General features: G+C 44.6%; 1 protein-coding gene across 3 annotated transcripts in view; it reads right to left on the bottom strand.

The window, feature by feature from the left end:
- CCDC149 (coiled-coil domain containing 149) overlaps positions 1 to 25,917 on the bottom strand; it is a 109,557-nt gene that overhangs the window by 61,509 nt on the left and 22,131 nt on the right. For all 3 annotated transcript variants that reach the window (XM_088450612.1, XM_088450613.1, XM_088450614.1), the window contains exons 2-4: positions 12,852 to 13,013; positions 9,097 to 9,135; positions 5,598 to 5,705 (exon numbers count right to left, since the gene is read on the bottom strand). In XM_088450612.1, coding sequence (XP_088306738.1) covers positions 5,598 to 5,705; positions 9,097 to 9,135; positions 12,852 to 13,013 — 309 coding nt within the window. The remainder of the gene's footprint in view (positions 1 to 5,597; positions 5,706 to 9,096; positions 9,136 to 12,851; positions 13,014 to 25,917) is intronic.

Genomic DNA, 25,917 nt, shown 5'->3' with positions numbered 1-25,917 from the left:
TGAAATGTGGTATAGAAGCAGGATAGCTGTATGGTCTGGAGGGCCCTGGAGACAGCGTTGCTTGGACCCAGGGTACTTGGGTCACTTAAAAGCCGGTGAGCAGAATACAGGCAGCATGTAGAAAATATAGCTGGAAGTCTGGATGCACAGAGAGCAGCTTGCATAACCGACAGGGCGGCGACAGTCCAGGAAGTTCAAATAGGATCAGGCGCCAATCAGGCAACACTAGGAGGAAACATGTGAAATCCTCTGACGTCTGGGTCTCCTAGCAACCGGCAACCTAGAAGCATGGTCAGGAGCAGGAGGAATACTGGCAGGAGACAAGTCCTGGACTGGACTTGTAACAATTACTATATTTTTCCCCTTTAGGGCGGGTTTGTATTAATGGCTATGTTTATTCTCCCATTTGCCTCTCTAGGGGTACAAGACAGGGTTTCCCCCTTTCTCCAAGTCTTTTTGCCCTGGCCATTGGGCCTTTAGCATTTCTTCTAAGAAGTCATCCAGGCATACGGGGGATTCGGATACAGCAAAGGGTCGTCACAGTGGCTCTCTATGCGGATGGCATGTTGCTATTACCGTCTGATCACCCTTCTTTCGGTGGTGGATTCCTATGGTTCGTTTTCTGGGCTGCATATTAACTGGAATAAATCTTGCATTCTCCCTGTTCATAGTCCTTCCTTTCCTGCAGGGGCTGCAAATTCTTCCTTAGAGTGCAAAGTCCGGTTTAAATATCTGGGAATTTGGATTAGGTCATCCATGCCTGACCCCACTTACAGGGGTATTCAATATGGAACGAAAACGCCGTTTCTGCAAGGTTTTCGCTCGGATGACGTCATTTTCGCCAGTTTTACTTTTACACCGTATTCAATTTGAAAACTTTTCGCCGATGCGAAAAGTATATTGCATTCGACCCTGCGGAAAAGTATCACCAAGGAATGGGTGGCGAAAAAAAGTGCAGAATTGGGGTTTTGGGGTGCAACATTTCGGAAACCACCCTGCAACCTTCAGACAGTCCCCCAAAGGTAAACTGTGTCAATTTAAAAAAAAAAAATACCTCAGAGGACCCCAAAAAAAGCACTTTCGTTTTGGGGGCGAAAAAAAAAATTGGGGGATACAAAGTTAAAAACTAGCGAACTACAATCTAGGGGGGTCCCCAAATATGCCCCAGGTGTTTTTTTCATTGCAGGTGTTTGCGGCAGGTGGATTTTTCACGTTTTTTAAAACTTCACTTTAGCAACTTTTACATATGCTCACCCCCATTTTCAAGTACCCCAAATTTCCTGGGACTACTTATTTACTGCAGAAAAAAACTTTAAAATACTATTCTTCACCACCTTCCCAAATCCCCAAAATAGCAGCTATTGAGCCTGTTTAAAGACCCCAAAAACCTTCAAGCAGGGCTAATCGGGGGTATCCAGAGTGATCCCCCATGTCAGAGCATCTTTTTGGGGGTGTTAGGGTGATTTCCCCAAAAATCAGCAAAGTTTTCACTGATTTCACATTCACAGGGTGCCATTTTCGCCGATTTCATATTGAATACGGGTATAATCCAGGGCGCGCGCGATACTTCTTCGCCGGCAAAAGCTCCGATGTGCGGCGAAAACTTCGACCTGCGTAGACGGCGAAGTTTACGTTTCATATTGAATACCCCTGTTAATGTTCAGCCACAAATCGACTGTTTGAAATCTAAGTTACATGTTTGGAACAAACTTCCCGTGACCGTTACAGGTAGGGTGATTCTGGTTAAAATTATAGTTCTCAAAAAATTTTTGTATGTTTTCCAGCAGGCCAGTTTCTATCTCTCCTCTTCTTTTTCACCTGAGTTACCTTTATTCCTTAGTTTGGGCGGGCAGACGACCTCGGATTAAGCTTCAAACTCTATGAAGGGCGAGAATGTTAGGGGGTCTGGCACTCCCAAATTTCCACTTTTATTATTTGGCCTCTCAGCTAGCCCCGCTGCAGGGGTGGGTTTTGGAGGAGGAGGAGGAGAGCCAGGATCTATCTACATAACTGGTGCATACTGTTTCTAGAGGGCGTTCCCCTTTACAACTCCTACTTGACGACAGTTGCCCTAGAGGGGGAGATCCACTGGTCACGCAGACTCATGCTTTAGTGGGGTGTGAGGGTTTTGACCCTAATCTATCCTTGTGGCATTCTTCAGCTCTTGGAGAATTGGCCCTATTTGTTGGTCCAAGGGTTCTCCCTTGGACATTTGTATAGCGATGGGGTTCTTAAATCCTTTGACACTTAAATCTGAATTTGGGGCCCTGAACTCTATGTTTTTTCCGTTATTTACAGCTTCGCCATGCCCATTCCACCCACAACCTTGCCTCCAGGCGACTGGGATGAACTTACACCACTGCATAGGAGTGCCCATATAAGAATAATGGAGTCATTTTGTACAAGGGCTTTTTACAGTAAATTGAAATTAAAGATCAGGTATATAAAACAAGAGGTATTAATGTATGTATATCATCACAATATGCAAACCAAGTCGTCTAACTACAAGTGCTTTTCCCTACTCCAAATTGTGTTAGAAACTTTTTCAAGATACGGAGAACTGAAGAAAAGCTCATGTAAGAGCTGTAGACACAAATACGGAAAATATTCCCAAATGTTACTAAGGCAATGTTTCATTAAATTATCTATCTAGACAATAACAGCATATAGAAGAAGGCATCAGCCGAATAATGCCAGGAAAAAACAGCGAAGAGGGTATTGACCGTAAAAAAACATGGTAATGAAATCTAAGCGCTCCCAATGAATACATAGCATACTGCAGGCACTGAAGCATGAGGACCCAGGATTAAGATATGAAAATATACCCACCCCTGGCAAACAAAACAACGAGAGACATCACTCTAATGTAACTGTGATATAACTGTCAAGATACCTTGATTAGATTTTGTAGCCTGCCAACAAACCCAAACCAAATCTAGTTGTATAAAAAGTGACCTGCTTTCCACGATCATAAATGATATATTCAGCAAATCCACTTGGAAGCTATTGACGACTCTGCAGCAGGAACGTCGTCCATCATATATTCTTGGGTGGTTTTCCTTTTTTTATAACAAGTAGTAGTGAAATTAAGAAAAATCTCTCTGTGATGACCATAGGGTACAGCAAGAACCATGGAGGCCTCTCATCAGGGAGAATGTCGGAGGCACTTCCACTGTGTATTGTAAAATGGCGCCTTATGGCACTATTGGAAATTCTAGAGTAAAAGCATATTGCAAATATATATATATTTCCATGAAGGAGCTACAGCCACTCTAGGGCTTTATTTTTTCTCACAATGAACAGTTCTCACATCACCTCAATTATGGCCAACACTGATCACTATTAGTCAAAGTACTGGGACATTAAGCTTTGGCAGTTATACACTTCAAACTAGGGCCCCCATTTACTAACGAGTTCTATCACCAAAACGAGTGATAAATGTCACTGTGTGTGATAAATGGTGCTCCAGCCAATCAGCTCCCAACTGTCAATTTTCTAATAGTTGACAGTTGGGAGCTAATTGGCTGGAGCACCATGTATCATACACAGTGACATTTATCACTCGTTTTGGTGATAAAACTCATTAGTAAATGAGGCCCTAGAAGCGTTGGTTGGCCCAGAGCTCTGACAAGCCCTTAAAGCCCTGGGAAGTAGCTCAAGGCCTTGTCACCATAATTAGTATAGCAGACAGCAGATATAGGGCCTGAAATCAGGTAATGCATGCAGCCACGCTCACAGCTTCTCTCTAGCGGTTGCGGGAACAGGCAAAATGCTAATCTCAGCCTTCACTTTGTGCTCCACGGTGCAATGAAGTGTCCGAGCAGTGAGATGCCCACTTTCAGGCTGCGTGATCTGTACATTTGCAATGCACATCGGTTGCACCATCAACATTTGCAGTAGCCTAGGGTCTGCTCTAGCTACTCTTAAATCGAACTAAACCATAGCCTCTGAAGCAGGGGTTTTGCGACTAGGAATGCAGCAGCATTCCCAGACAAGCCCCCAACACGTCCATGAAGTGGCCCCTTTTTGTGATCGCTTTAGGTCACCTCCCAGTCTCTACCTTGAAACCCAAACTGTATAGGACACTTGGGTTCACTCGTGCACAGTGAGGGATTCCCGGACCTTTAGAACATGCACAGTAGGAAAACATCGGTCATCTGCAAAAACATCAGTGCTTCCACCTCTAAATCAGGGCCATAGACAGGACGAGGAAGTGTAGTCTGGTGTGTTTAATACCATCAAAATAGGACCTTTAAAGTTTCTGGATAGCAGCACTAAACCAGTAAAGGATATAGGGGCCTATTCATCAAACGATAAATGGCCCGGTAATCATGCAGAAAACGCTAGTTTCCGCATATTTAAGTTACCGGGCCATTCATCATTAGGGGTCTGAATACACCCACTTGGTATTCAGCAAACTCCGAAAAAATAAAAAAGTTTTCGGAGTTTGCTGCTGAGAACACGCGCTATCTTCAGATGGCGCTTGTACTCTGATCCCCGCTCCTTCCTGTGGGAAGTAGTTCTGGGGATGTGAAGAGGGATCCGAGCGGATCCCTCCGCTGCCTCCTCACTACCACAGTGCGCATTACTGTGTGACTAGGGTCAGAACACCTACTGCAATCATTCTTCAAAGCTTGGTACTTGGGGATGAGCAGGAGACCTAGTGGGTACTGCTAAAACAACCTTCAGCCATGGTAGCCTTTGAATGTCCACAGGGTCAGAGCCACCCCTTCATGGCCACGTGAATGTATATAAAGTAGGATATTTAGGCCAATCTGTAACCAGTCCAAGCATCCACATGTGACCACAGCACAAAGTAAGGATGTAAAGCTACCTCAAACCAGTGATGTTGTACTGGGATAACAAATGGAACCGCACCAAACAGCCCTTCTCGGCACGCCATGTCCTGTGCGACTTGCAACAAGCATCTTTGTCGCCCCAAAATGCTTCTTACTTGCAATGTGACAAAACCGCTTCACGAGACTGCACGGATTCATTTGATCCTGTATGTGACACTTGTATATCTACGTGCAACCGAGTCTGAATCTGCATACCAGGTGCTATGATGCAGCGTCCACGGCTTTCTCTCACGCCAAGTACCGTTGCGCTTCGTATACAGATTAACACTCAGTCACACACGCATATACAAGTGTCGCATATCAAATTAATCTGTGCAGTCTCATGAAGCGATTTATCGTATCTGATTAGAACTAAGACGCATTTTCAGATGAAAAAGACGCTACACCATTCGGCGCGGCTTAATTATGCCAGGCGTCTCGCGCTGCATGCAGTATTGCAGCTAGGTGTATGAGGGCACATCTGTATATCAAAGAGATAACGCAATTAACATGGCAATTATACAGCTAATTACTACTATTATTATTATTATTTAGTGAGGTCTTATCCTACTCAATGGTTCCCCGGCATATTTAGCCATCTCTGCTGCACCCGTACATCCAGCTCTCTATTCAGGTTGCTAAAACAAAACACAGATTTGTGGAAAGAAGCTTATCCTCTAGAAGGGAGATTATGAGCTGGCACTATACATCAGAGCACACAAAGCTGTGCCCCATGCAGACTTGGTACCAGATCCTCACCTTATTATCACCTTGCACTTCTCCCAGTCTCTGCTGTAGTTCTTTCACCTCCAGGTCCAGCTTTCTGCCCCTCTCCCGAGCATCCACCAGCATCTGGGCCAGGTTTGCCTGCAGAAGTGTGACAATTAATCCTCAGCACTGCAATGCCACAAACCTAGGAAACAATTGTCTCTCCTCTCGCATACTGCAGACATCAGTATTAATGCCTAATAAATCTACCATGAGAAGTTTAAAAGAGACGAGCTATGGGCTGTGGGTTAATTTTAATTAATAAAATATATATTAAATATCACACTCTAGAATGGTGACAGAATTGTGGACAGTGATTAACCTCTACTGCTACATAAAGGACCTAAACCAATAAACTGTATTATATTACAAGATTAGAGACATTACATGTAGTTATTTCTGAACACCACACACAGAGTGAAAGCTGTGAAATTGTACATTTGTGACATATAGCTCCAGTTTTGCAGGCTCTAGGCCAGACACTGAATTCATTACAACTGTAATAAAAATAGACAATCCCACTGCGCAAATCTTACAAACAGCAGCACCCTTCAACAGGTCCCTAAGCGTCACCCAACACTTAAATCCACAATGAAATAAAACAAAATAGGAACCCGGAGGGGAGCGCTGCACACAGGCCTAAAAGGGTGCAACAAATGGAATAGGCACACAAAAAGGAAACACAAATACCACTATGATATCTGTAGTGTTGTATAGTCCTTTTATCTTCGATTCCTCTGGTGTTCTGTAACCGTCCCTCCACGACGAGAAACATGCAACGGGAAAACAAAAATGACATCCAATGTGTATATCAATCTTATAAATTAAAATGATATAAACAGTCTTAAAATACCCCACTGTGAGTTCTTAGAAAGAATGCAGATGGTATCCAATATGCAGGGTGGAGCTCTTCTATATGTGCCCCGGTCTATTAAATCCCCCAAAAAGATATATGTATGATAGGGGCGTACCCCACTCACTCTGCAAACAATAGGGTCAAATGTATCAAGGTATATTTAGTCTTCATACGTACCATACTCACGTTTGGAAAGGATGATGTAATCCTATCTAGGTATCTTTAGTAAGGGCCAACGTATCCTCTATTCCATATTGGAGAGGAGAATAGATGTCCACCAAGGTAAATAGTTCAATAAAAAACATTTATTAATAGTCCAATAGGTCAATGAATCCAAACATAAGCAGGTATGCAGATGTTAACAAAAACAATTTCAACTTTCCGGATAAGTGAAAAGGTCTATAACTGCCTGTGCTGGGTACCAAAAGTACCTATACAATTAAAGTCCAAAGAACAGCCAACACACCGACGCGTTTCGACCCTGTGGGTCTTTGTTTTTGTTGGCTCTTACTAAATATACCTAGATAGGATTACATCATCCTTTCCACACGTGAGTATGGTACGCATGAAGACTAAAGATACCTTGATACATTTGATCCTATTGTTTGCAGAGTGAGTGGGGTACGCCCCTATCATACAAATATTTTTTGGGGGGATTTAATAGACCGGGGCACATATAGAAGAGCTCCACCCTACATATTGGACACCATCTGCATGTGGGGGATTTTAAGACTGTTTATATCACTTTAATTTATAAGGTTGATATACACATTGGATGTCATTTTTGTTTCCCCTGCATGTTTCTCGTCGTGGAGGGACGGTTACAGAACACCAGAGGAATCGAAGATAAAAGGACTATACAACACTACAGATATCATAGTGGTATTTGTGTTTCCTTTTTGTGTGCCTATTCCATTTGTTGCACCCTTTTAGGCCTGTGTGCAGCGCTCCCCTACGGGTTCCTATTTTGTTTTAAGACACTGAATTAATGTCAATGTTCACCTAAATTGGCGATTTTTTGCGACTGCGTATGCACGGTGTCTGTGTACAGAGAAACAGGATTTATTGAGCAGCGCTGACTTTGGAATGTATTAGGCGTTCCTGGACAGTGACTAGTGGCTAAACACATGCACAAAGATCATCTGTGAGATGCGTGTGTCATATATACGTATCGCAGGAGTGGCTGCAGACTCAGGCGCTCAATCGCATGCATTGCACGTAATACTGTGACGGAGATTCTGCATCTAGCATGGGGCTGGCGCAAGTCTTGATGGTGCTACAGATAGTTGCAACTGAAGACGCTCAAAGTGGTCGTCGCAGCCCTTGCGCATTGAGATGCACACTTGCACTCCAGGGGAAAGGCTTATGGTAACATTAGGATAAAGGTGAAGATGAGACTAAGGAAAAAAACATTACATGTGATCGCAACAGCGTGTGAATTTTGCCCTTATGAGGGCAATTCAATTAGCGGCGATGGCTGCGAGATGCCGGCATTCTGACAGTCTCTCTGGTACCTCGGGACATCAATATTGCAGTATTTCCCTTGCATCCTAAATAAGGGGTGCTGGAGAATCTGCGATGCCAGGAGAACATAATAAGCAGCAACTGTGCATCATTGCCAATAGTGTTATCCTTTATAAGGGTGGGATACAAAAGGTTGACACCAAAAGGTCAACATGGAAAAAGGTCGACATGACAAAAGCTAGACAGTTCAGAAGGTCAGCATGTTTAAAAGGGCAACAAAAATAGTCAACACAGAATGGTCGACTCTTTCTTTTTTGTAACCCTAAGATTCACCCTAACCCTCCACTTGGTGACTAACCATCCCTCATAGTGCCTAACATTAATCGTCCCTCCTAGTGCCTAACCCTTATCCGCCCCTCCTAGTGCATAACCCTAACTCATCGATAAGTGCCTAATGCTAACCATGCCTCCTAGTGCCGAACCCTAACCCACCAATAAGTGCCTAACCTTAACCGTCCCTCCTAGTGCCTAACCCTAACCGTCCCTCCTAGTGCCTAACCTTAACCGTCCCTCCTAGTGCCTAACCCTAACCGTCCCTCCTAGTGCCTAACCCTAACCGTCCCTCCTAGTACATAACCCTAGCCCACCGGTAAGTGCCCAATCCTAACCGTTGGGATAAGTGCCTAACCATTTCTGTGTCAACCATTTCCACCTTTTGAACCTGTCGACCTTCTGCACTGTTGACTTTGGTCATGTTGCCCTTCTGATGTCGACCAAATCATCATTGTCCTTTTCATTATCTGACCTTTTGTATGAAACCCCTTTATAATGGCTGCTTTAGAAATAGTGATATTCAGGAAATATTCATCTACCTCCGCCACCTAACAGTGTTATTCTCTTGCTGGGGTTGGAAGGAGAAATTATATCCTGCTGACAACTTAGGTATCAAGAACACCGATTGGATGGCTGGAAAGTATGATCCCAATATAGAGACACCTGGGATGTGCAGGAAGAAATAACTTTTCTAGACAACTATCCGCAGGGTTTCTTGCACAGGCGGTAATTAGGATTGCACATTAGAATAAGGTAATGTTAGTAATCCTTTCTTCATGACACAGACTGGTCAGGGAACTCTAAGCTGTCCAGTAAATGACTTGAAACATCGTGTACCTGTTTTCTTTTCTCAGGTGGGAGCGATGGATCTCCATCCTATAATCAATAGAAGAAAAATGATTAAATACATGAGAACATTTGATACAAAAAAGTACAAAATTCATTGTCGGCACAGAGGCATTAGGTTGACAAGAATATCCAAGCACACAACTTTACTCTGACATTATCAAGGGAGGTGTATTGTCTGCATTACTATTCTTGTACTTAGTCATCACATGTTAAAAACCTTCTATGTTTACATGCTTTAAAAACAAAAAAGGTCACAATATTTGTTGTAAATCATATACTGTACACAAATAAAATATATAAGTCCCAAGAAGTTACCATGCAAATATGAGAATTTATATACGTCCAAAAAAACTACTATACAATAATTAAAAAAAATAAATAAATTTACTTTTTCTTGCATTTATATTATAATAATTATTTAAAATACAAGACACCAAGTCCGAAGCCCCTCACTTTTAGAATGTAAGCTCTCATGAGCAGGGCCCTCTTCCCTCATGTGCTCACTAGCGTCACTAGGGGGGTGCATGCCGCACCGGGTGACACCAAAGTAGCAGAGCTGCTCTGCTATTTTGGTGTCACCCCCTCGGTTGGTGTCACCAAGCAGCCACACTGCAGAGAGAGGCAGGGGAGAGGCTGCCCAGCAGCTGCTGCTACAACGAGTAAGCCGGGCTTACTCAGCGGAGCAGCAACTGCTGGACAGCCCGGTCCCCAGTCTCTAAGCTCATTAAGTCAGTGCCGAGAACGGGTAAGGGGGGGGGGCGTGACATGTAGTCACGCCCCCAAGAGTGACACACGTGCATGGGCGTGACTTCCCTTACATACACCCGCACCAGATGATACTTGTCAGCCGCACCAGGTGTCACTAAGGTTAGCGACGTCGCTGCATGTGCTTCTCCTTCCCTTACTCATCTACTCCTAACTCCCCACAAGGGCACCTAACTTGGTTGCTTACACCCTGCTGCTTGTTGAGTGTTATGATCACTAATGCAGCAAAGTGTACAAAACATGTCCTTGTCCTGCTATGTTTGGTACTGTTAATCACAGTTTTCTTGTGTGATCATTTGCTTATGTGCTTTGTAAGGAGCTGCAGAGCCCTTGTGGCACCATATAAATAAAGGATAATAATAATAATAATAATAATAATAATAATAAAAGTATATAGAAAAACAAAAGCGTCGACAAGGACAATTGCGGAAACCTTAAATAAAGCAAAGTGAATTAATAGAGTCAAAAAGAGAAGTAGCCAAAGACGAAGGTTACACTTACATGAGTATTTCATTCTCAGTTTCAGTTTATATAATGTAGCCTACATATCCCCTTATATTTCAGCTGCTTTGTTAGTAACTTTTTGCTGCAATAATCCTTACTGTACAACTCAGTGGTAAGTTAGATGATTATACACCCCCACCCACCCTCTCACTTCCTTCATGCCAGCTTCCCTCTACTGGCATTTAGCATAATACCCTGCTGCTTCCATTGTTTAAGTTTCCTTTTGCAGTGTAATTATTCTCTCTCCAATTCCAGATTGCGTGAGGTTTGTTCTGGAGTCTGAACTTGGAAATCAGAATGCTATTGTGTTCTCTTATGCGCCACACAATGGAAGCTGTGAAGAGAATTGAGACGGCAGTAACAGCTGCTGATAAGCCAGTAACGTCAGCTGTAACAGTACTTGTGCCAGTCTGTGTCCCGTGGCAATGGTCACTGACCCTTCCTAAAGGATTAAACCACAATGCTAGAATTCTGCTGGGTGGAGCCAAGAATCACAAAAAAACGATTTTTGAACGACTCACCTTTATTCAAGAAACCCAGTAATACATTGCCACTTATTGTGGATAAGAGGACTGGCCAAGCACTGCCCTTTACAGTACAACAAAGCTCAACTGAAAGGGCGTAGCTATAGTAGGTGCAGAGAGAGCAATGCTACGGGGCCCAGGCCACCTCCTGGCTTCTCTATTCTCACCAGAGTGCTGCTACAGAGCATCTGGGCCCAGAGCTGATCCAAGCTACAGCCACCTCTAGCTGCTGCCTGTATGTATTGTGATGTCACAATGCAGGTCACAGTCCTATATAAAGGATGCCCAGCTACTGGCAGCCATATTGTCTTACACTGATACACTGAGTAGTTCCTGCTTTATTTAACCGATTTTGGATAATGACTACTGATATGGATTTTGGATTATATCTTCCAATAAGGTCCTGAACAGCAACATTTTCAGAAAAAGAATCTGAATATCATCTTCAGGTAAGGACTATATAGCAAGTTTTGGCCTGTCACCCTTACCCCTTCAGACACCTCCTTATGTTATATCTGCAGATTTTTATTTTAGAAACAGTGGATAAAGCAAATTATTAATTGGATATGACGCTGCATGATTTAAGATGGGTACACACATACTCTGAGGATCCAATTCCAGACCAGTCTGTTGACACAGTCCTACTGGAGACCTGGACGCATATTCAACAACCAACATAGGCCTACACACCTGCCCAATTTTGCAGCAGATCTCAGACAGTAGGTGCAGAGAATGGGGCTGCTACAGGCCCAGGCCACCTCTGAGCGCTTCTACAGGGCATCTGCCGTCACTGGTCCAACGGCCTTCGCCTCAGTCTCTCCTCACTGATGCCCCTTTTACAGTTGGCCAAATAACCCGGGTTATTGCCGTGTCAACCGGTCGCAGCTCAGCGTAAAAGGGGCCAGTGGAGATTATGTCATCTCCAACTGCCGTCAGAGGAGAAACGCTGGCAATAACCCGGGTACAGCCGTCGTTGTAAATGGGTCTCAAGCCGCTGTGACACAGCTTGAAACAGTGTTCAGTGACCCGGGTTTTAGGTGTATAAGGGTATGACTGATTTATTAGTGAATCATTCTCTTCTTATATACAGTACCACATTATATCATGGTGTTAGGATTAGGAAGACTATATAATTTTTTAGAATATATATATAGATTTTTTTCTTATAATACTTACTTCTACTTATATGCTAATCACCATTAAATTAATCCTGCATGTCAGCTAAGTAAGCAGATATTGCGAATATTAGATCATTTACAGTCAAAATAGATAAACTGCTAAATAACTTGCACTTCCCTGTGGAAATTTTGCTATGAAGCCTCCATAGGCCTTGCTACACCCCTGTTCTCATGTAGAGTAAGCATGGAGGTAAAACTCATAGACGTGTACTTCCCTGGCTTCCCAGTGCAGCTCTGCTAAACAGAAGTGTGATGGCGTATATCCTGCCTTCCCCACATATAGCAAAACCCCAATTTACAGTTACTGTGCGTGACAAATAAGCTTCCATATGGGTCACAAAGCAAAAACAAGGAAAGTACAGCATACCATAACGTTCCCTTTCAGTGACATCATTGGTCATGTCACCATTACCTACAAGGCTGAGCCTCCAGCTCTATACAGTTTCAGTTATCTGATCCCCATCAAAATCCTAATTGCAGTGCAGGCACTGTGCAGCTTTTTTGTTACATCAAAATTTCCCTCCTCCATAGCCAACAAAGGAAAGTGTAGCCCATGAACACACAGCTGTAAAAACACTACAACATTGCCCGTAAGGACCCGGTCCTAGCTATGGAGAGGAACATCAGCTGGCTGCAATGCAGAGAAGTTAATACTTAACTTTATAACAGAACAGTCTTCAATGAAATGTCAGGTTATAAAGCTATCACAATCTAAAAATAGTTATTTAGCTACACAGAAGCTAGGATAATAAAGATGAAAGCGCCGACGTACAATCAGCTCCCGATACTTCTTCTTCAGGGATTGGTGCCTCTCCCGTAGTTGGTTTGCCATCAGCTTGTATTGGTCCCTTTCCTGCTGACATTTGTCCAGCTCGGTGGAGAGGATTAGTAAAGCCTCTTTCTTGCTCTCAAGCTTTCTCTTACATACAAGGAACTAGAGGAGAGAGAAAAAAAATATAACAAGGAATCTGACATTAATGATGTGATACAGTGGTAAACATTTATCATTAGACAGGCTCACATTGTCAGCATACCCACGGATGATTTTTTAATTTAAACACATTTTTCGGAATGAATTCTATTCTATTATTGATCTATTTAACTCTATAATGATCTGTCTAACCATGCATGTTAAAAGCTAACTTTCTACCTGCATTACAAACATACACACAGATGCACAGATAACCAGGTGCGTGCACTGACCACTGTTAGCAATAACAACAAGCACAATACAAAAAGCTCAGCTTCTCCTCAGGTCAATTCAAAACCATCTGTTGGATTCCAATTCAATCAACAGCTAAAAGAACAACGACGTGTGCATTATGCTAGTGTAAAGCATACACTCTAACACACCTAATCTGTATGTACTTTTAACAAGATCAATATACAGATGTGTCCTCACTTGTCTTTGCTGCAGTCGTGCCAAACAGCCCCTCTCAGGACGCCTGGTCCCGTGAGACTCTGCTAGCTTGGGGCGTCTTATTTGCCGAAAATGCGTCTAAAAGTCGCAACGCTATCCAGCACGTTTTGTTTGACCCTGATGAAGTAATTCTGACAAAATACGTTTGTTCATCATGCAGAATACCTCAGTGTGGTTTGGACTGGGGAGTTGGAATAGGATTTATTGCCTGTCCGGAGTAATCATGATCCTGGATGGACATTGAGTACAACAGATAAGCGCACACTTTTTTTTAGTGTTCCCGCTAGGCTGTTATAGCAGGGTGCCGCCCTCTGCCCAATTTCAAAACTGCAAAAATGTGCCCTTATGGCAGCGCCCTCCTTAGAGCACCCGGGGGGGAACTTAGGGTTAGGCACTCCCTTGGGAGGGTTAGGCTAGGGGGAGGGAGGGGTAGGCACCCCACCAGGGGAAGGGGGGGATTAGGGTTAGGCACTTGGGGGGGAGGTTAGGGTTAGGCACCCATAAGGAGGGTTAGGTTAGGTTAGTTTATACTTACCTTAGGGATGATCGGGATTTCCAGCGCTGTCGGGCTTCCACTGCCGGGCTCTGCTCATCTGTCGGCCATGCGGCCGGCGGTATTTCATACCGATTCCTCCAGTAGGGTCCTGGCCAGGTTTTAGGAGAGTTAGGGTCCCGGTTGGACCTCCCGCTAGTGTACACTGGGCAGAACTTTGACCCAGGGATCCTTTTCTGGGCCTACCACTTGATGGATGTGGGGTGGCAATTGGTCTAGGATGCCTAACTTAACAACTTGAAGATTTAAACACGGGCAACGACGGGTACTTCAGCTAGTTATTAATAAATTGTTGTTTGTAAATTATTTTTTTTAAACATATTAGTCAAAGCAGATGAACACCTGTATCCTCTCTACGGAATCGGTATGAATTACCGCCGGTCCCCTGGTCGGCGTTTGGAATCCCGACACCAGGAGGCCGGCAGAGGAGGAAATCCCGATCGTCTAAGGTAAGTATTTGCTAACCTAATTCTAACCCTCCTAACCCTAACCCTCCTTTAGGGTCCCTAACCCTAACCTCCCCCCCCAGTGCCTAACCCTAATCCCCCCCTCTAAGTGCCTAAACCTAACCCCAGAAAAAGAGAAATTTGTAGTTTAAAAAAACTACAATACCCGGCGCTTATTATTTAATTGATTGGAATTAATTTAATTACCACCTGCTAGCTAGTAACATTCTTGGTCTAGTTGGGACCAAGGGAATATATGCAAACAGCCAAATACAACGTATAGTTACTGCACAAGGTGTAAATAATGACCTTTAAAAATAAAAGATAATATTTATCGCTCTCTGATGAAATGTATATGAGACTTGTTGGATTGAATATCCTTATTTAATAATAAACATAAAACCACATATTACATAAAACTAATTGGATACATCAAAATGGACTGTTGATTATAATACAATTCTAAATGAATACTAAAGCAATCCTGTGACAATAGATAGAATCTACACATGTATATATGTTCTTTGTGTACAATTACTGGCGTCCCAGCACTAAAACAAATGTCTCAAATATAGATGGTCAGTTGTTTGTATAATAAAGGGTGGCCACACTACCGATGAATACTACAATCCAGTATATAAAAGTACTTATTGTATGTTAGTACTCCAACCTTATAGAGCCCTTTGGTATATAGGTTATCAATACCGTTTGGTGGTAAACAAGCAACCTTCCTAAACGGCAAACTCTCCACCTCCTCCGGCATCACCTCAGCAGCAGGTATTCACCAGGTGGTACACAGTCTTCCAAGTCTGACCTGTCAATTAGCCTCCGCTTCCACCAATCATCAACCCGCCTGCCGCGGGGTAGTGGCGGCCGCAGCACAGCACCAGGCAAGGCACAGCGGTCACTCCAGCGATCGAGCGCTCCTCCAGATGAGAGGAAAAACTTGCTGGGCAGTATGTCCTCCAATGACAGGTTTGCCTGTAAAGCAGCGGCAGCAGCTGCTATGTGGATAGTGGCCAGGGCTTGCTGGGCAATTAGTGCTCCAGGTTCTCCGGCTCCACCGGTAATCGTACAAAGTCGTTCAGGTGCACTGTCAATCACCCCAGTCAGTAATATTGCTCCTGGACTTGAAGATATTAATGGAATGTATTCATTAATACAGGATCGCCTGGAAGGCAAATCAACGCGTTTCGTCCTGTATTATCAGGACTGTTTCAAGACTGGAGACATACTTCCATTTGTCTCCTATTTATACCTCCAGGTTTTTAATTAATTGATTAATTACATGTGGATTCAATATTTCATTTTTATTTCTGCCACAGGAAAGATAAAAAAAAGGAACCTAAAATAATTTGAATGTACATTATATATATATATATATATATATATATATATATATATATTAGCGTTCCCGCTATGCTGTTTTAGCGGGGCGCGGCACCCTGCCCTCCTTCTGGAAGGCAAAAAGCGCCCTGCCCTCCAGAAGGAGGGCAAAAAGCGCCCTGCCCTAACAGCCTGCGGGAGCTAACATTGGAATTACTATTATTGCATTATATTAGAAACTGAGGTGATATGAAATATCCTAAAGAATTGTAACCATATATATACACACACACACACACACAATACCATATACAGTCAGGTGCATAAATATTGGGACATTGACAGAATTTTCATATTTTGGCCTCTATTCACCACCACAATGGCTTTGAAATGAAACAAACAAGATGTGCTTTAACTGCAGACTTTCAGATTCATTTGAGGGTAATTACATCCAAATCGGGTGAACGGTGTAGGAATTACAACGGTTTCTATATGTGCCTCCCACTTTTTAAGGGGCCAAAAGTAATGGGACTATCAACTCAAAAGCTATTTCATGGACAGGTGTGGGCTATTCCCTCGTTATTTCATTATCAATTAAGCAGGTAAAAAGGTCTGGAGTTGATTCCAGGTGTGACATTTGCATTTGGAATCAGTTGCTGTCGACTCTCAATATGAGATCCAAAGAGCTGTCACTATCAGTGAAGCAAGCCATCATTAGGCTGAAAAATCAAAACAAACCCATCAGAGAGATAGCAAAAACATTAGGTGTGGCCAAATCAACTGTTTGGAACATTCTTAAAAAGAAAGAACGCACCGTAGAGCTCAGCAACACCAAAAGACCCTGAAGACCATGGAAAACAACTGTGGTGGATGACAGAAGAATTATTTCCCTGGTGAAGAAAAACCCCTTCACAACAGTTGGCCAAATCAAGAACACTCCCCAGGAGGTAGGTGTATATGTGTCATAGTCAACAATCAAGAGAAGACTTCACAAGAGGGTTATAGAAGGTTCACCACAAGACGTAAACCATTGGTGAGCCACAAAAACAGAAAGACCAGATTAGAGTTTGCCAAACAACATCTAAAAAAGCCATTACAGTTCTGGAACAACATCCTATGGACAGATGAGACAAAGATCAACTTGTACCAGAGTGATGGGAAGAGAAGAGTATGGAGAAGAAAAGGAACTGCTCATGATCCAAAACATACCACCTCATCAGTGAAGCATGGTGGTGGTAGTGTCATGGCGTGGGCATGTATGGCTGCCAATGGAACTGGTTCCCTTGTAGTTATTGATGATGTGACTGCTGACAAAAGCAGCAGAATGAATTCTGAAGTGTTTCGGGCAATATTATATGCTCATATTCAGTCAAATGCTTCAGAACTCATTGGACGGCGCTTCACAGTGCAGATGGACAATGACCCGAAGCATACTGCAAAAGCAACCAAAGAGTTTTTTAAGGCTAAAAAGTGGAATGTTATGCAATGGCCAAGTCAATCCCCTGACCTGAATCCGATTGAGCATGCATTCACTTGATGAAGACAAAACTGAAGGGAAAATGCCCCAAGAACAAGCAGGAACTGAAGACACTTGCAGTAGAGGCCTGGCAGAGCATCACCAGGGATGAAACCCAGCGTCTGGTGATGTCTATGCGTTTCAGACTTCAGGCTGTAATTGCCTGCAAAGGATTTGCAACAAAGTATTAAAAAGTAAAGTTAGATTTAGGATTGTTTAGTTTGTCCCATTACTTTTGGCCCCTTAAACAGTGGGAGGCACATACAGAAACCGTTGTAATTCCTACACCGTTCACCTGATTTGGATGTAATTACCCTCAAATTAAATCTGAATGTCTGCAGTTAAAGCACATCTTGTTTGTTTCCTTTCAAAACCATTGTGGTGGTGAATAGAGGCCAAAATATGAAAATTCTGTCAATGTCCCAATATTTATGCACCTGACTGTAATATATATGTACACATACACATATTATGGAACCATATCCCCTTCCCCACTATTAGTTGATTGATTGTATATATGTTTAAATCATAAGATAGTACCATATACCGATCATGGTTTTAATGTGTGATGCGGCGACCGACGTCCCTCGCATCACATCAAGTCTATCTACCTAATCTGATTTGTAATATTGTTCTTAGGAAGCGGAGGCTAATTGACAGGTCAGACTTGGAAGCCTGTGTACCACCCGGTGAATACCTGCTGCTGATGTACATGTGCCTGGTTAGTGCCGAAGGAGGTGGAGAGTTTGCCGTTTAGGAAGGTTGCCTGTTTACCACCAAACGGTATTGATAACCTATATACCAAAGGGCTCTATAAGGTTGGAGTACTAACATACAATAAGTACTTTTATATACTGGATCGTATTATTCATCAGTAGTGTGGCCACCCTTTATTATACAAACAACTGACCATCTATATTTGAGACATTTGTTTTAGTGCTGGGACGCCAGTATTTGTACACAAAGAACATATATACATGTGTAGATTCTATCTATTGTCACAGGATTGCTTTAGTATTCATTTAGAATTGTATTATAATCAACAGTCCATTTTGATGTATCCAATTAGTTTTATGTAATATGTGGTTTTATGTTTATTATTAAATAAGGATATTCAATCCAACAAGTCTCATATACATTTCATCAGAGAGCGATAAATATTATCTTTTATTTTTAAAGGTCATTATTTACAGTACACCTTGCGCAGTAACTATACGTTGTGTTTGGCTGTTTGCATAAACCTAACCCCACCCTTCCCCGCCGCCTAAACCTAAGTCCCCCCCGAGGGTGCCTAACCTAACCTCCTGGGGGGTGCCTAACCCTAACCCCCCCACGGCTGTCTGCAGCGGCGCCCGGCATCACTTCGATCGGGATGCCGGGCGCCGGTCTCCCGGCGTCGGTAAAATGACCGGCGTCTACATCTAGGCGCCGGTCATTTAATCCTCGCCGGGATATGACAGTCGGGAAGCTGGCTGTCGGTATAACGTCAGCTGGCTTCCCGATTGCATACCCCTCTCAACACCACAAAGAAACAGGTGACACTAGTTACAAATACACAGTAATTCACATGTGGCACAGACAACAGGGGCATGAAGACCCCAAATGCATACAGGAACTATAAAAGGGGAACCTGATAAAGGATCTCATAGGGGCCGATTCAATTGTATTGTGCACTCCCTACTGGCTGTCTATATACAGCCATGATCAAAAGAGAATGACACAAGTATTGGTTTTCACAAAGTTTGTTGCTTCAGTGTTTTTAGACATTTTTGTCAGATGTTACTATGGTATACTGAGGTAAAATTACAAGTATTTCATAAGTGTCAAAAGCTTTTATTGACAATTACAATAAGTTTATGCAAAGTGTCGAAGCTCAGTAATTGGCTGAGACAAGTTCAGTTTAAAATTGAATCGCGGCGACGCCATCTTGCGACTGGCCGCAAGACGCCATCTTGAAAATGAGATCGCAAGACGCCATTTTGCGAATGGCCGCCTAAGCGACATTTTAGATAAACTCACTTTTTAGTACATGTGGCCATAATACTATTAGCACCATGCGACTGCATCTCCCATCATTTCTCATATACACAATAATATGCATAATAGCGCTGTTAACTAGTCGCATATTAGCGAATGCACAAGACCCCGAATGAAAACACCGTTTAGTAGCTAAATGCGCATGCATCTGCACCAAGTTAACTAGCGTCTTCATATCAAACCCCGTACACTCACACATTACATATTCACTTACAAGGTTCCATTAGCTTTAAGATATACAATTTAATATAAACGCTGTGAAATAAAGATATTTGATAACTAAGGTTTTATACATGCTAAACAAGCCGTGTTTGGTTTCGTACTGATGCGTACTCTTTCCACAATATTCCGGTGTTATCGGTGGGGAGATCGCATCATGCAATCTCGAGTTCTGGATCGCAGAGACTTCAAGCAACAAAATGTATTAACTGTTAGGATGTTACAGGGGGCGGGAAGGGAGAGACCCCCAGCTGTTAGAGGCAGGGAGAGTCTATTTGAACAAGCCTGTTATAAATATGTGTGCTCCAACACTGGGTCTTTAGTCTTCTTGCTGAATGCTGACTGAGGGGTTTCTTGCTGATGCCTAACACCTGGTACCGGAAGCGCTGCGTATGTATACTGTACTTGGGTCTGTATAATTCCTTTTGCGCCTAAATTGTGTCTGGATCAATTGCATGTATCTGTCTGAACTTTTACTTGAATAATACTTGTGCTTTGGAACCACAGATTCCAGGTCTAAATCTTTATTTACTGTATGACTGCATACGCAAATTAGCGTCATCCTTAGAAGGTACAGGCAGGTTATTAGAAGGTATAGGAAGGAGTGTATAGAGGTTCTGATCCAGCATCGTTAAAAGAGACAATATTTGCCGTGTTGACAGTTCTTTTTCAAGACCTCTGCAATTCGCCCTGGCATGCTGTCAATCAACTTCTGGGCCACATACTGACTGATGGCCGTCCATTCTTGCCTAATCAATGCTTGGAGTTGTCAGAATTTGTGGGTTTTTGTTTGTCCGCCCGCCTCTTGAGGATTGACCACAAATTCTCAATGGGATTAAGGTCTGGGAGTTTCCTGGCCATGGGCCCAAAATTTCGATGTTTTGTTCCCCGAGCCACTTAGATATCACTTTTGCCTTATGGCAAGGTGCTCCATCATGCTGGAAAAGGCATTATTCGTCACCAAACTGTTCTTGGATGGTTGGGAGAAGTTGCTTTTGAAGGATGTTTTGGTACCATTCTTAACTCATGGCTGTGTTCTTAGGCAAAATTGTGAGTGAGCCCACTCCCTTGGCTGGGAAGCAACCCCACACATGAATGGTCTCAAGATGCTTTGCTGTTGGTATGACACAGGACTGATGGTAGCGCTCACCTTTCCTTCTCTGGACAATCGTTTTTCCAGACAAACAATCTGAAAGGAGATTCATCAGAGCAAATAACTTTACCCCAGTCGTCAGCAGTCCAATCCCTGTACCTTTTGCAGAATATCAGTTTGTCCCTAGTATTTTTTTTTCCTGGATAGAAGTGGCTTCTTTGTTGCCCTTCTTGACACCTCCAAAGAGGCCATCCTCCAAAAGTCTTCGCCTCACTGTGCGTGAAGATGCACTCATACCTGCCTGCTGCCATTCCTGAGCAAGCTCTGCACTGGTGGTGCCCCGATCCCGCAGCTGAATCAACTTTAGGAGACGGCTCTGGCACTTGTTGGACGTTCTTGGGCACCTTGAAGCCTTCTTCACAACTATTAAACCTCTATCCTTGCTCTTGATGATCCGATAATGGTTGATTTAGGGGCAATTTTACTAGTAGCAATATCCTTGCCTGTGAAGCCCTTTTTGTGCAAAGCAATGATGACTGCACGATTCCTTGCAGGTAACCATGCTTAACAGATGAAGAACAAGGATTTCAAGCTCCACCCTCCTTTTAAAGCTTCCAGTCTGTTATTCTAACTCAACCAGCATGACAGAGTGATCTTAAGCCTTGTCACTGACATTATGTCAGCTGGTCCTTTTGTGGCAGGGCTGAAATGCAGTGGAAATGTTTTTCTTGGGATTAAGGGCCTGGGAGTTTCCAGAGCCGCTCGTAAGTGGCCGCTCGTTCGCTCCGAGCAATGTTCGCACAACTGCGCATGCGTATGGGTCGTAAAGCGCATGCGCCAACCAGTCAGTGCGATCGGAAATTGAGCGCTCGCCAAATAGCGAGTGCCTGCTAATTTGAGTGACAGGATGAGGCGCTTGTGGGTGGTAACAGGGGAAGGTGCTTGAAAACGGGGAGTGGAGATCCGAACGCAGGCGTGCCAAACGGTCAAAACGGGCGTTTTAAGGGTGTGTATAATTAACAAAGCAGCGTCATCGACCACGTCACTTGGTTGTCTCTTAGCCTGAACTGTTCGCATGATTGCGGTAGGATAAACCTACCACAAGCACTGCGAGCAGTTCAGATGCCTTTCGATGTACTCGATTAATGTAATAAATAGCGGAGATGACGTAGGATGCGAGCGGCCAGGGGGCGTCTTTACAAAATAGTGGGCGCAAGTTTCGTTCGCTCGCTCAGACATAGAGGCGTCAACAGACCGCAAAGAGCGAGCGCTCAATTTAAATAGCCGGCCCCTTTTTCTTACCGAGCGAGCGCAAATAGCGTGCGGCTCTGAATCAGGCCCTAAGGTCTCCTAATTCAGAACTGGACGCTCTGAAAGAGCGCTCGCTCTTAATCAGGGCGTTTTTTTTTTTTTGGAGCGGCCAGGAGGCCGCTCCCATAGCTGAGGGTGACCACCCACAGCTATTGCGAACGGCCAGGATGATGGTCACGACGGTCAAGACCATCGCGACCATCGGGCTTGCGACGAGACCCTTGTGGTAGGGTCTCGTGGCCGCAAGCCCCAGAGAGCTTCTGGCTCTAATAGAGCCGGAAGCTCTCCCACTGACATCACTGGTGATGTCAGTGGGGCCGCCCACAAACAGCAGGCGTTCAAATGGGAATGCCTCCGTTTGTGAAGCCACCCCCATACCACTCCTCCAAAACGATGCAAGCTGTCGATCGACAGCCGCCCCCTTTTGGTGAGAGACCCGGAGCGATGGAGCACCTGTCACTAGCCGGGTCTCACGCATGCGCACGTCAGAGGCGGCTACGCATGTGCACTGGCCTAACATCGACCCACTCGCGAGCGCATAGCACTTGCGAGCAGGTCTGAATCAGGCCCTAAGTTCATTGTCATGGCAAAGAGGGACTTTGCAATTAATTCAATTCATCTGATCACTCTTCATGACATTCTGGAGTATATGCAAATTGCCATCATAAAAACGAACTTTGCACACATTTCTAAACAACTGAATCGCTCCCATAGTGTCAGCTTGTTTAGCAGTTATGAGGTGCAATTGTTGCATAAAAGTAAAAAAAAAAAAAAATCCATAAAAGCTCCAAAAATAATAGGAACAGAGGGCCTGACTCAGAGCCGCTCGTAAGCGGCCGCTCGTTCGCTCCGAGCGATGTTCGCACAACTGCGCATGCGTATGGGTTGTAATATGCATGCGCGAACCAGTCATTGCGGTCGGAAATTGTGTGCTCGCAAAATAGCGAATGCCTGCTAATTTGAGTGACAGGATGAGGCGCTTGTGGGTGGTAACAGGGGAAGGTGCTTGAAAACGGGGAGTGGAGATCCGAACGCAGGCATGCCAAAAGGTCAAAACGGGCGTTTTAAGGGTGTACATAATTAACAAAGCAGCGTCATCGACCACGTCACTCAGTTGTTTCTTAGCCTTAACTGTTCGCATGATTGCAGTAGGAAAATCCAACCACAAGCACTGCGAGCAGTTCAGACGCCTTTCGATGTACTCGATTAATCTAATAAATAGCGGAGATGACGTAGGATGCGAGCGGCCAGGGGACGTCTTTACAAAATAGCGAGCGCATGTTTCGTTCGCTCGCTCAGACATAGAGGCGTCAACAGACCGCAAAGAGCGAGCGAGCGCTCAATTTAAATAGCCGGCCCCTTTTTCTAAACGAGCGAGCGCAAATAGCGTCCGGCTCTGAATCAGGCCCAGAATCTCAAGAACACGTGATTTCATACACAGTGACATCTATGGTCGGCTAGGGTTCATTCTAGCACCCTGCAGCTGTTAAAACCCGTGCAGTTCCTCTTTCCTGCCCGGGGTGTTGCTTTCTGCTCTGGTGCTTCTAGCACACACTGCTTAGTCTCAGCAGTTTGTGGCAGCAGCTTGTGTGCTAGAAGCACCAGAGCAGATAACGATACCCCAGTCAGGATAGAGGAACTGCACGGGTTTTGACAGGTGCTAGAATGAAGACTATGGTCCCATGCAATTACCCACATTAGGTGGCGACAAGTACATAAGGACTTGTACAGATGACTATTCAAGCTATACTATCACTTATCTTATGAACAACAAAGATGAGGGCTTATGTAATAGAGCGAGATCGGCAGCCGCTGTGAGAACTCATGCAAGGCTTCCTGTATTTCTCACTGCTGCGTCCACGGAGGGAGCCGGCTGGAGCTCACTCATGAGCTCAGCCTTCCGGCTCCCCCCCGCAGCAGGTGATGCGAGAGACGTCATGACGTCTCTCCCATCCCATAGTACAGAGCGAAAGCGAGCCCGGAGGAGTGGACAGCGGCGGTTGACGGCAGGAGTGGGGGACTGGTAAGTTGTGGTTGTTTGGGGGGGGGGGGGGATGTGTGTGTGGCGCTGTACAGGGTGGGGTGGCTACTAGGGGCAATGCATATTGGGCACTACTACTGGGGTCACTACATAGGGGGACCACTACATATGGGGACCACTACTGGGGCACTGCATAGGGGGGTGGCCGCTACTGGGGGCAATGCATCGTGAGGACTACTACTGGAGGCACTGTATAGGAGGGGGTGGACTACTACTGGGGGCAATGCATAGTGGGTACTACTATTGGGGGCAATGCATATGGAGGACCACTTCTGGGGGCACTGTATATGGGGCACTATTGTGGGCACTGCACAGTGGACCACTACTGGGGGCACTGCATAGGGGTGCGTAAAGCATATTCTTGCACCTGGGACCACAACTCTCTAGTTCGGCCACTGCCGGCGGTGGCTTTGCTTGCCCAGGGTTTTTTGGCCGAGAAGGGGTTGTCTTTCTGGGGGTTGGTTGCCTGGAGAGGGAGATTAGCTGCTCAGTAATGTGGCTGTGGGAGGGTGGTTTACCTGGCATACCCAGTTAGTGGTGTGGCCATGGGGGTTGGTTGCCGGGGTGTAGCTGCTCAGTAATGAGGGGGGGGGTCTGGCTCCTACATTTTCATCCTGACTCCTAGATTTCAGAAACATTTGTCAAGCCCTGATATTAAGAATACTGGGGTGAAGCAGGAATGACAGCTACTTACAAAACACATTGATTTCCAGGATACTGGCGAAAAAATTAGAGTTATGGTAAGAACTTACCTTTGTTAACTCTCTTTCTTCGAAGTCCATACGGTCCACAGGGAGACCTTGGGGTGTAGGTGGTGGATCAGGAATCCGGACACCATGCAGTTAAAGCTTTAGCTCCCAGGATGCATCGGTCCATCCCCCTATACCCCACCCCCCGAGCCAGAGGCACCTCAGTTCGTGACAAGCCAAAGGCCAGAGGAGGAGAAGAGAGAAGGAAGACTTGTACACACAAGAATCACTCTCACGGAGTAGGATGGGAAACCAGTGACCAAACACTTCGCCCATATGAAGCCAGGTGCGCCAGGGCGGGTGCCCTGCGGATCCTATGGACTTCGAAGAAAGAGTTAACAAAAGGTAAGTTATGGTAAGAACTCTCATTTTCTGCTTCAGGGTCCATAGGCTCCACAGGGAGACCTTGGGGATGTCCCAAAGCAGTCCTTTTAAGGGTGGGGATGCTCCTACGCTGAGAGGAGAATCCGGCGCCCCAAAGGAAGCATCCTGAGAGGCGAAGGTATCAAAGGCCAAGAACCTCAGAAAGGTATGTACAGAGAACCACATGGGCGCCTTACAAAGCTGCTTAGCTGAGGCACCACGGTGAGCTGCCCACAAAGGACCCACAGAACAAGTAGAATGAGCATTAACAGTAGCCGGTACAGGAAGGCCTGCCTGCATGTAAGCCTGTGAGATAGTCATGCGAAGCCATCTAGCCAACGTTTGTTTGTTGGCTGGCCATCCCTTCTTGTGAAATCCATAGAGCACAAATAAGGAATCTGATTTCCGAAGGGAACTGGTACGTTCCACATATATCCTGAGGGCACAGACCACATCCAAAGGAGGCCTCACCTGCCGAGAGGTCTGGTGATTGAAATGCCTGGACTACAATTTCCTCATTAATGTGGAAAATAGGATTTTGGTACTTACCGATAAATCCCTTTCTCCAATTTCCACAGGGGACACTGGAGTCTCAATACAATGGGGTATAGGAGTGGGTTAACCGGGAGCTGGCACCTTAAAAAAAAAAAAATTACAGTAGCTAGCCCCTCTATACCACCCCCCCAGGTCAGTCTAAAAATAACTGTGCCCGAGGAGAGCTGGAAGTAAGGAGAAGGAGACAAAAAAGCTACGATAACTACATC

The sequence above is a fragment of the Taudactylus pleione genome, unplaced genomic scaffold, assembly GCF_031769625.1.
Source record: "Taudactylus pleione unplaced genomic scaffold, aTauple2 ptg000520l, whole genome shotgun sequence".
Lineage (NCBI taxonomy): Eukaryota > Metazoa > Chordata > Amphibia > Anura > Myobatrachidae > Taudactylus > Taudactylus pleione.
The sequence above is the reverse complement of the archived record's forward strand: the minus strand, read 5'-3'. Positions and strand labels throughout refer to the sequence as shown.